Genomic DNA, 12620 nt, shown 5'->3' with positions numbered 1-12620 from the left:
CCTGTAGATGTAGCAATTTTAATGTTAGGGTGGACTTCCCCTTTAACTTTTTTCTGTAAGAAGAATTGTGTGTTACCAATAATAAACTTCATTCATAAACTAAGGAATTTATTAGGCATACTGGCTACCTGGATTCAGTATTGCCCAGCCCTAAAAGCAAAGCAAGAAAAAAAATAAATAAATAAAAGACATAAAGGCAAAAGTAAGGAATAAATGAAGGACAAAAATAATTCAGGTTATAGGTCTGTTTGTACAATAGTGCACCGGAGAATAGATGTAGACACAAAACAGTGTGTAATAGACTTCCAAGGTGTGTAATTGGATAGGAAAGCAAGCAAGTAGAATTAATAGGACTCAAAGGTTATATTTGCCTAGTATTTTCATACCTTTCTTATCAGCAAAGAAGGCAAAGTGAGCTTTTACAAGCCTAGGAGGTGCTGTAGTTCCTGTATATATAAAGAGTTATACACGCAACATTATTTTTTCACACTGCACACCTTGGCCAGGTCCACATTCACTTGCTAGTCAGCAGCAGATAGCCATCATGTCCTACAGCCAAGTCACATACAAGAGGTTGGGTTCTATCGATAGATCCCCATTTTTGTCTGGCGGAGGCTACAATAAGGTGGTCAGCTCAAGATACGCTGGCAGTGTCTATGGCGGCGCTGGAGGATATGGCACCAAAATTTCAACAGGTCCAAGTTTTGGCTCAGGTGGCTTCAGCAGCAGCCTCCAGATCAACACTAATAGCGATGTCTTGCTTTCCGGGAATGAGAAGGAGACAATGCAGAACCTGAATGACCGCCTGGCAACCTATCTGGACAAAGTACGTTCCTTGGAGAAGGCCAACTCCGAGATTGAAGTACGCATCAAAGAATGGCATGCCAAGAATTCCGGTTTTGTAGAACGCGACTACAATAACTACTTCCAAACAATTGAGGGCCTGAAAAATCAGGTAACACCAAAATTACTAAATTCTACTGTCATGTTGTTTTTTAATTTTAAAAAGAAAATAATAATTCACAATAGCTTTCATTAAGGAACACACCCACTGATAATCATCTTTCTTTATTTCAACCACAATAGACATATAATGTGAAACAAAGAAAGTCTTTTCACTTTTGGTGTGTTGATTTTGGCATCATGCGGCTAGCTACTGGGTATAATATATTAATTATTAATTAGCAGTAAATTGTCTAGTGCAGACATCACATTATGTTATGTTTATTTTAATTTGTTTAATTTACTTGTGTCTAGAGAGCCTAGCTTATTTTATTACATAGGCAAAATGCTATGGCTATGTGTAAAGGGTATTTTTCCAAAGCAGCAAAAAAAGAATAAATGTTTTACCAATGCCCAAATTCCCAATTTTCCTGTTAATTGGTTAACTGATATGGTTGGTTGCTATGGTTTACTGAAAAGTGCACACAGTTTTGCAATCTTTACTGCAATTTTGAATGTAAACCATACCTCCCAACTTTCTGGGACATGAAGAGGCACACCTTTAACAAGAAGTATGTAAGTAAAGGACACACCCCTTCCACACCCTAATTACGCAGACCATGAAAGATTTATATACCCCAAAAAGATTTGTTAAACCTACAAGTGATTTTTTTTCTATCACTTCTTTTTCTTTAAATTAAATTTTTATAAAATAACAATAAATGCAATAAAAAAATAAATGCAATAAAACAGAGGCTGGAGGAAAGGTCTAGAGCAGGGGTCTCCAAACGTTCTAAACAAAGGGCCAGTTGAGTTTCCTTCAGACTTTAGGAGGGCCAGACTGTGGTCAATGAAAGTGGAAATTTTCCTGGCATCGATGGAAGTAATCATCGCCACATTTAGTTTTTGGAGAGGAGTAGTGCCTCATTGTTGGTATCATAGGGAGGAATAGTACCTCATTATTGGTGTATACGCCCTGGGCCACAGTTTGGAGACCACTTGTCTAGAGCAATATGACACCTTTGGCATTAAAAGAGTAAATTTTTACTTACAGAAGTCTATACACCAGACAAAAATGAGGGACAACTTAGTTCCCTAGGATAAAACTTTATCAAAGTAAAGAAAGAAAACTCTAACCCTTGAGATGCCTGATCCCTTTACAGCAGTCCCCAAAACCCTCGTCAGTTGCTGAAGCCCCAGTGAAAAATTAAGTATTTTCAGGTATGGGGAAAGTGTGCCATTCACAATACAGTGCTTAATCTCTGAGTGGCCAGTCTCCAGGTCCAACTGCAATTACATATAACTTTAGAAAATACAAGGTTTCAGGAATCTGGTATTTGAATAGAGTTATTTTTTTATTTTATTTTTGTGGACCAGGGCAACATTGTCTTTGTAGGGTCAGGTACAATATGTTGTTCAGCTCTTGGCTTGCTCTTTTTATCTTGATTTTGGTTTACTGACATGAAGCCATATCACTGAATGCAGCTCTTGAACCAAAAGCTGGTTAGCAGATCTGGACCTAGGATCTGCAAATGCTTGCAAAGGCCAGAAGGGTTAGTTTATCAGAAGGGGTGAGAGTACCTGTGGGTTAAGGGCTCACATGGGTGAATTTACTCCACTATCTTATCATATATTTTAATATAACAGCAATATATGCTATGACTAACAGTTATCCTTACCCCTCAGTCATTAAGTTAGGTATTAGTGGTGTCCAATAATTCTGAGAAGTTTTTTTTTTCTCATTATAGTGTATACTTGAGCACCACTTGAAATTAAATCCAAGCAGGGGGACCAAAACATAGTGGCAGGTCATATTTTACATTCTTATACAGTACAAATTACATTTTTATACCCCACACAGATCTATACTGATCTATACTGCTGCATTTTAAGCTCAGTAGATTGATTTTACACTGCATAGACATAGACTACAAATTAATCACAGTGTACAATCAGTGTGGTGCTGCCCATAAGACCACTCATGGAGGCATGGTGGATGTAGGTACTGGACACTCCATTCCCAGTGCATGTTCAGACCTGTGTATGTGCACAGCACAATTGGTTGGTATTATTATTTAGTATTTATATAGTTTGCACAGCCTTAGTGTGGTGCAGGTTGCCACTGCAACCAATGCACAACATCCTTGCACCCAACAACATTGGGATGGATGGCAAAAATGAAAGCCTAAGGCAACATCCACCCCCAGCACAGCCCTATGTACATTTCACTGTTTTTTGTGGTACCTTGTGTCCTATGCAGGATTAAATATGCATTAAAAATAGTATTCTAAAGGTTTATATTGAAAGTGCTGCACTGCATAGTAAGCAATTAGATTTCATCTTTTATACACTCAGTGCAGTCAAACATGGGAACAATGCAAGCTGTTTGGTTGCCTTGGGTTACTTTACATTTCGCACTACTCTTTGCTTTAATATAATGGAGTAATAATGATTATTGATCAATAATGGTGACCCAGAGCAGCCAATCCCAGATAAACTTTTATTTGACAATACAGCAAGTAACTGATATCTAGTTGAATCCAATTAATTAGTATTATTTACAAAAATGTTTATGGATTTGCAACAGCAGTTTTGGCTCATGATATGTTCTGTACATAGAAAAAAATGGAAATAAAACCTCTGTATTGCCCATAGCATCCAATCAGGTGCAGTTTCAATTTGTCTAACAAGAATAACATCTGATAATAACAGGTTTAGCTTAGTTATTTATTGCGCTTATAAATTTATGGCAGGAATATTTTGGACTGTTCAAACAATCTGTACTCTATAAACATAGGTAGTATTTGCTGATCAAAAATGTTGGCAATGCCAGTACATACCAAGTAAACCAAAACTAATTACCGATAGTGACTGGGTTCATTTTATTTCAAACAATATTACATTTGTTAGCTGAAATGTTTATTATTATTTATTAATTATATTATACTAGGGTTATTTTTTTTTTATACATCTGCAGCACTTTAGATGCTAATATTCAATAAGTCAGGGAAAAAAAAGTCATATGCAATGCCTGACAAAGAGAACTGAATATTCTCGAAAGCTTGCACAATAAAACATATTGAGTTAGTCAATGAAAGGTATCACTTATATTTTTACTATCTATGGCTAACAGAGTATAATACTTTATTACGTGCAGCAACCTGAACTCTGATTGGCTACTACACCTTTTTTTTCTGTATTTTACTGAATAAACCTTTTAATTCTATTTACACAGAACTTGTGGGACATGGTAGGTGCCTGCATGCAATGTTTTGGAAGGTGCCTACATGCAATGTTTTGGAAGGTGCCTACATGCAATTTTTATATCACAGTGTACATAATAGAGGGGAGTCTACCTTTTAAGTTCCTGATTTGAGAGTATGATGACATCATGCCAGGAGTGATGTGATGTCACCTTACACCTGGGCCCTTTCCGCCTTTAAAGGTTCGCTTGCAAGGATTTGGGACACTTATCACGTATCACCATAGTGATCTGTCAGATGAGACTGTGGTGATATTTTTGCAAGTTAATGCTATTCCAAGTCGCCAGATGACTTTTAGTTCCTTTATAATGAAAGGCTTATATCAAGCATTTCAGACTGACAGATTTTTTTTTTTTTTTATTCCATAAGGTTTGACAGATTTTGAACTGAGTTTCATGAATGGGGTTTACATCCACTTTAATTTACGTGATTGTAAATGCATTTTTTAAATAACAAACAGATTTGCACGGAGCAGCCCCAATCCTCCTCTTCCCGGGCTTACTCGCCGTCACTCTTGACTCCTCCTCTCTTGCAAGTGCCCCATAGAGAGACACTTTATATGGAGGCACTCGCGTAGGCCTGCTCCTAAACCTCACTGTCTGTATCTATAGATGTAGACAGTGGGACTCAGCCCCACCCCCCACCCCCCCCCGGGACATGATTTCCATGCCTTCCCCTAGTAAAAGCACCTCCCGCAATACACTAAAACACAGTGTTCCCTTTGATCGCCCCTGATGTTTAACCCCTTTCCCAGCCAGTGTCATTAGTACAGTGTATATTTTTAGCACTGATCATTGTATTAGTGTCACTGGTCCCCAAAAGTGTCCGTTAGTGTCCGACTGTCCTCCGCATTTACTAGTTTAACCGCTTTTGGACTTCTCCACGTACATATACTGTGCAGGGCGGATCTTAAACGCAAAATCACATACCTTTACGTGATTTCTTCTTCCTGGTCTGGGGCACTCGCACGCGCCACCAGAGACCCGCTCCTGCTGTGATTGGACACAGCGGGAATCAATCAGCAGGCCTGATGGACCCAATGTCCGCCGGGAACCCAGCGAACGCTTGGAGAGAGGCAAAACGGTGGTCTGCCTATGTAAACAAGGCGGATCGCCATTCTGCTAGTAAAAAAGACAGAGATCTTGTGTTTCTGTTAAGCAGGATCTCTGTCTTCTTACAGTACAACCATCCCCCACACAATAAGAAAGCACTCCCAACACATTTAACCCTTTGATCGCTCCTGATTTTACCCCTTCCCTGCCAGTGTCATTAGGACAGTGACGGTGCATTTTTTAGCACTGTATTGCTGTCTCCGGTCCCCAAAAAATGTCACTTGGTTTCAGGTTTGCCCGCTGCTAAAAAATCATTGATTGTCACCATTACTAGAAAAAAATATAAAAAAAATAAAAACTCCATAAATGTATCACATAGTTTTTAGACATTATAACTTTTGATCAAACCAATCAATATACGTTCATTGGGATTTTTTTTTTTTACCACAAATATGAAGCAGAATGCATATTGACTTAAATTTACAAAATTAGATTTTTTCAATTTTTTTATTGGATCTGTTTTTTTGTTTATAGCACAAATAAAAACTGCAGTAGTGATCAAATACCACCAAAAGACAGCTCTATTTGTGGGAAAAAAGGAAATAAGTTTTATTTGGGTACTGTAACAGAACTGCGACCCACAATGTGCTTGTGGGCTTCCGTCAGAATACCGCTTCCTTCAGTCTTGAACATAGATATAAAATATTCTAGCTGCCCCCATACAAAACTAGCTGAGAATAGCTTGTATAAGATCTGGAACATTTATTGAACAAACTCACACCGGATATACTGTATACCCCACCAGGTCACTTGCCTGATTACATTATCATATGCAGATGAAATTTTATACTGAAACATAATTAACCTGAGCTATTTACCTAGCCATCTGGACAGAAACAATAGGTGAGCTAATTAACAATTAACAATGAGACAGACATAGTAGAAAACACATCAGACCTTAATACACAGACAATAGCAGGAGACCACCAGTAACAGACTGTCCGTTTCTTACATTGAAGAACATGGAACAGAGGCCAATGTGTCCAGCTCTTTCAATGAAAATGTTCAGAATCAAACAAACCTGGAATAGTCTTCATATATTTTTCGAGAGATATTGCTCATAAATATGACTATCCCATTTGCAGTAATCCAAACCATATTCTCAGTGTCACTGTGACGGTACTCACCGTCACTGGGAGTGAAAGACAGATACCTAATGGACACTGAGAATATGGCTTGGATTGCTTCTAATGGGTCTGTATTTACACTTATGCTAATGTGTATTGTACTTCAATGGCAGAGACAGGCTCTCCCTATTGTTTGTGTATTGAGATGTGATGTGGATCCTGTTAAGCCTGTCTGTCCCATTGTTAAAAGGTTAATGAACATGCATATTGTTTCTGTCCAGATGGTTAGATAATTAGTTCAGGTTAATTATATTTCTGTATACAATTTCATCTGCATATGATAATGTAATCGGGCAACCCCTGACCTGTGTGTGGTAATCAGATCAGGAGGGGGAGGTCCATGCTGTATATAAATTCTGTGTGACTGCTCAATAAAGAGAAGATTCCAGTACAAGCTAAGTTGTTGGCTAGCTTTGTATGGGACGGCTGGCTGACGGAAGTCCACAAGTACAGTGCGGGTTGCGGTTCTGTTACAGTCACCCTGTGCCCCTAATAGACACTGGGTGACTTACATGTAAGAGGGGCCTAGGGAGCTGAGAGAGGGATTTCCCAACCTCTCTAAGATAAGCTGGGTTCCACAGGCCCCCCCAACCAAAATGACTCCCGCCACAGGTACATTGTCACACGACCATGCAGTTGTAAGTTAAAGTAACGCAGTGCCATATCACAGAAAATTGCCTGCTCCAGGTGGCTTGATTAAATAATGTATTTATTACATGCTTAGTTGTCAGGGGACTATCTAAGTGTTAGACAGCTGAAGAGTAATAGGTGCTATACATACTGATAAAACATATAAAAAAAATTCACATTTAACTTTTATGGGTATAAATAGTATACAGTATGTGCACATAAAGCCTGGAAGGAATGTATAGGATAAGACGTGCTTGCTCTCTTTCCATGTTTAGCACTGCGCCCTCTTTCTCAGCACCTGTAACCTTATTTGGTCATAAAAACGGCAAATTGTTGGTGTGTACAAAGGGTGGTAATTATCTGTCATCCAGTATTTTCCAAACACTTTGCACTATAATCACCTTTGAAACATGACAGCCAGTATATAGTTTCTTCTGAACCTACTTCCTTTTTTTTATGTTTCAATGGAATACTTTAAAAAAGTTTCAGATTACAGGGGAATGCTTATGTCTTGCTCATTGTTAGCCACACATGCTGTAATTCTCTCACTACCTTCTTATTTTCTGTGCTTCTATTCTATAATATTGTATACAATTTGCACACATACAACTTGTTTGACACAATCATCACTATCATCTTGTTCAAAAGATCAAAGTTGACCCCATATCCACTGGACATCATAGAGAAGGTCAAATAGGACCCCATTTGATTTTTTTGCCCTAATTGGATGAATTGGATACTCTTTCAGCACTGTTGGAATACATTGTTCATGTATTTTGTGCAACAACTACATCAGCCAATAGATGGCAGTGTTTATAAGTTTTGAGCTGCATCTATGGTAACTCTATGTCTTTCCTCTGTATAATAAAAGTTCCTGTTTCCTGTCTGCAGTTAAGCCCATGTGGACTGTGCACTGTCTGTCTGTTCAGGGTGGCTTCTTTCTCATGCAGCATCCTATGGAGCGACCCTTGCATGTAGGGGACTAGTGTTGTGTCTCCCTACACCATACCTCCCAACTTTTTGAGATGGGAACGAGGGACACCTATTAGCAAAGGACACACCCCCTGCCATGCCCCCTTAACAGAGAATTATATATAAAAAAAAATGATTAGTTAAACCCACAAGTGCTTTTTTTTTACCACTTCGATTCCTTTATAATTGCTATTGAAATGTACAAATGCAGCAATTTTGAAAACAGGATTAAAGGTTAAGCACTGGGAAGCACTTTTTGAAAGATAAACAGCGCATTTTATGTACAATTTTATAGATCAGACCAAAATGAGGGACAAATGAGGAGGAAAGAGGGACAAAGGGACTTTGTTCCAAATCAGGGACAGTTGGGAGCTATGCCCTACACTGTGTACATCAAAAGAAACACACAGCCCCATAGCCGAGGATGGCAAGGCACTACCCTGCTCCTCCTTCCTTATCCCCCCTCCCTTTCCCCAAGCTAATAGAATGAATGGAGACTGCACTGTCCGTTGTAAACGCTTTCCTATGATGACTGGAAGTTTAGGAATGCAGCACTGAACAGCCAGCAGCATTGAAAGTTATAAACTGCAAGTGCTGGGCTAACAATTTTAACACATAATTTTCTAAGGAATGGTATTTTATTGAGCTTGATGTGTTAAAGTGATTGTAAAGGAAATTTTTACAAAAATAACAAACATGTGTATACTTACCTGGGAACCTCATATTTTTGGGTTCCTCACCGGCGCTTCTGGCCCCTCCCCTCTGTCCAGTGCCCCCATGGGAAGCCACTTCCCATAGGGGCACTTGTGCGTGTTCACTCCCGAGCTCCGCTGCTGTTTCCATTGACACAGATAGCGGGACTCGTCACTGGCTTTGATTGACAGCACTGGAAGCCACTGCCCCCCCCCCCCCCATTCCCCAGCAAAGCCAGTGAGACATGGAAGTGAGGGGAGTGAAGAGCTGCAGACGTGCATAGCGTTGAATCAAATAAGGGGCTCAGGTAAGTAAAACAGGGGGGGGGGGATGCTGACACCTAAACATTTTTACCTTAATGCAAGGAATGCATTAAAGTGATTGTAAGCAATCACCTTGTAAAACAACCCATTCAGTTTAAAATAGAAATGAAAGGCAAAACATTTGTGTATAGATATAAAAAATAAAACATTATAAAAACCTTTTTTTCCCCCCTTTTTTATAAGTGATCACATTCCCTCTGTTCTCAGCTGCATAAGAGCCGGGGGGAGGAGAAGCAGTAGTATACTGCGCTTGCCAGTGAATGGCTGTGAAATGGGGGCATGTCAGGACAAGTCTGATCATTGGAGGAGAGCACACTGAGTTCCCATCATAACTAGGGAACTGACCACAGTGTGCTCTCCCGCGTAGTGTGGTCAGTTTTTAATAGGCAGGATCACAAGTAATTTCACATAAAGGAAGCAATACAAAGAGAATAGGATACTTTCTCATACAAGTACATGGTACAGCAGGCATATATCAGGAATATGACGTTTTGGGGTAACAAACACTTTAAGGTATATAGCACCCTCCTAGATGGATGCTAGTGAGAAAGTATAGTTTTGAGCCTTATCTGCTTACCAGATGGGGTTGCAGGTAAATCTATATTGTTCTCTGCCTACCAGAGAGCAGGATCTGTTGGTGAGGTCTGCTCATTGTGCTCATTATGTCTGGAGAGTGTTTCACACTGGTCCAACAGGGAGGCATGTGGGACGAAACCTGACAAATGGGTGCATAGGCTTTTGATACAGTCCTGGTGATTGGCAGAGGGCAGGTCGCCTCGGTGCACTCTGGGATAGTGTAAAAAAAAGCCAGGAGCACATGTGCTGTGGGGTCTTTGGCTGGAGAGCAGAGTCCTGGAGGGAGGGGGCAGCTGCCTCCTCCTTTGTAGCAGTGGCATGTGGTCACAGGAGGTCATCCGGAGGGCCGGAGCAATGGATGAGAGGAGCTGAACCCAGAGGTCCAGGAGAGCATACTGAAGGGGAGACACTGGAGACCCTGGAAAAACAGTATCGTGAGTACAGGGACTCGTGTCAAGGGGCCTGACCTGAGGGGGGCCACTCCACGTGTAGGATAGTCGGCAGTGAAGAGAAAGAGGATGCTAGTGAGAGTGTCCTGAATATAATTGCTAGTCCACCAAGTCATCTTAGGAAAAGAGACTAAATTCCCAAATTCACCCATAGTGGCAGGATGAAGCAACAGCCTGGCTGTACCTGAAGATAGGAGTCCTCAACCACTTGTGCATAGTTAATTTGGAGTATCCCACTATTCCCTTCTCCTATCCCTAACTTATAAAAAACACAAAACAAGCAAAAAATTCTTCTGGACTGATTATTGGAGCGAGCCAAGGAAGGAGAAAGTAAGGACTTGAAACTGTCATTTTGTATGCTGGTAACTCAGGGGGACCCGAAAAGTGTGAATCTGACAGTCCTTGGGGGGGCAGTGCTACAGGTAAAAAAAATGTTTCGGCTTTGCAACCACTTTAAGCTAAAACACAGAGGGATTAAAATTACTTTAACTGTTGTGGTCTTTATAATCCAATTACTTGTTCAAGGAAATAAATGATGCAGTGTTTTCTAACACATGACAGAGGATGGTATGTGTGGGTTCTTTGTAATGATTAAATGGTAGCATCGCAACTTGGTCTCAATGTTTCAACTGACATATTATTAAAGCTACAAGGATTAACTGGAAACCACAACTTAAATTGGTTTACGTTTATTTATGTTTTTATTTGGAAACCATTCAAGAAATATTAATCAAGGAATTTCTAAACTTCTAAATAATCAATGCCATACCTGTATTCATCCAGTAGCTTACATTGCTATAGTGTTTACCTATGAAGCAGTTGCAAATGCTGCAGACGCAAATGTAATTTGTAGGCTTTGACATCAAAAGGTTGCAGTGACAGATTGTGGGGAATGACTTATGAGATAGTACAAGTGTTTTTCGGGTCTACATGACAGTGGGTAGGGGTCCCAGCAAATGCTTGACCCACAACTAAGGTAGCACATAGCCCAGCAGGCTGAACAAAGGTTGGCTGTAGAGAAGTAATTTCTGTACAACCACTGCCCCCATACACGGATCGAAATACAACTGATCCCTGCTGAACCTGATGAATTTCAGTCCATGTGTGGTCAGACAATTAGGCTTATGATGTTTTCTTGGCCATTTTCTTTCTTAAATAGGAGGCCTTTGGTTGCAAAAACCCACTGTGGACAGCAATGGTGGGGGAAGCTACTCACAGGCAGCCCTGTAGCAGCATGAGACTTTAATAGCCACAATAAGTAAACAACTCACAGGACCATAGTAGGTTATGCTCGTCAGGTAGATAAAAGTCCCAGCTGTGGGTGACTGGCTGACCTGCGTTCCTCATCAAAGGAAACCGGTGTAACGTTAGAAAACCATACCTCGTGAAAATTCCATACCTCGTCACTTCCGGTACCACTTCCGGTGCACATGCATCATGGAACAGCTGAGCAGGTTACCATTGCGCATGCTCAGAGGTCCGGAGGGTAGGGAATTTTGATGGGGTAGTGTGATGTAACGCTACTTTGCATCAGCTGTTGCCGCGGTAACATTAAAACATCTTGGCTGCAACATGAAATCATCTCCGCTCCTTCCCCTGTCACTTCCCTGATCTTGGCTCCTAAATGTAAAAGCGGCGGGTGTATGAAAATATAAATCACGGAGATCTCGGCTCCGTGATTTATATTTTCATAGACCCGCCTCCGCTTTTACATTTAGTATGCCGAGATCAGGGAAGTGACAGGGGTAGGAGCGGAGATGATTTCATGTTGCAGCCAAGATGTTTTAATGTTACCGCGGCAACAGCTGATGCGGTGTAACGTTACAACACACTACCCCATCAAAATTCCCTACCCTCCGGACCTCTGAGCATGCGCAATGGTAACCTGCTCAGCTGTTCCATGACGTAGGTGCGACATAGGTGCACCGGAAGTGACGAGGGTAGGGAATTTTCATGGGTAGGGTTTTTTCACGTAACACCGGATCCAATTTCCCTTGAGGAGGAATGCCGGCCGGCCGGCTACCCATAGCAGGGTCCTTTATCTACTTGACGAGCATTACCTAATATGATCCTGTGAGTTGTTTACTTATTATGGCTATTAAAGTCTTATACGGCCACACTTAGATGGCGCTGCTTTTTTTCTTGTCCTCCCTGCAGATTTATCTCTAGCTCCTCTACAACGGCTGCCACTCAGTTAGCACTTTGGACTTTTTCCTATGTGACTGTTCATTGTTTTATTGATTAACCAAGTCGGTTTTGGTCTAATAGCTTCCAGTGCACTGGATCTCTCCCCTCTAGCCTTGTAGCAGCGGTGTCTACTAAAATAATTTCCAAATTCCATGGGGATCCCACAGGTATCGAACATACATACTTACATTGGTCCAAGAATGACCAATGTAACTATGTGTAAATGGCCAAACCTAAACTTCAGCTTTAAGTGAACCTGTTTCTTTGTCCTGCTTGGCAGAGCATAGAGCCACTTTAAACCATAAAGATATCATACATCTCTATGAAAAATAATTTATAAGCATTC

The 12620-nt window shown here is 40.7% G+C and overlaps 1 protein-coding gene across 1 annotated transcript in view; it reads left to right on the top strand.

The window, feature by feature from the left end:
* Positions 1-524: 524 nt before the first annotated feature.
* LOC309567464 (keratin, type I cytoskeletal 42-like) overlaps positions 525-12620 on the top strand; it is a gene marked incomplete at its 3' end in the record, with an annotated part of 40203 nt that continues 28107 nt past the window's right edge. Inside the window, exon 1 of the mRNA XM_082272853.1 lies at positions 525-955. Coding sequence (XP_082128979.1) covers positions 545-955 — 411 coding nt within the window. The 5' untranslated portion in view covers positions 525-544. The remainder of the gene's footprint in view (positions 956-12620) is intronic.

The sequence above is a fragment of the Pelophylax lessonae genome, assembly GCF_965119305.1.
Source record: "Pelophylax lessonae genome assembly, chromosome: 11".
In the NCBI taxonomy this organism is placed as follows: domain Eukaryota; kingdom Metazoa; phylum Chordata; class Amphibia; order Anura; family Ranidae; genus Pelophylax; species Pelophylax lessonae.
This window is presented reverse-complemented; position numbering and strand designations above follow the sequence as displayed.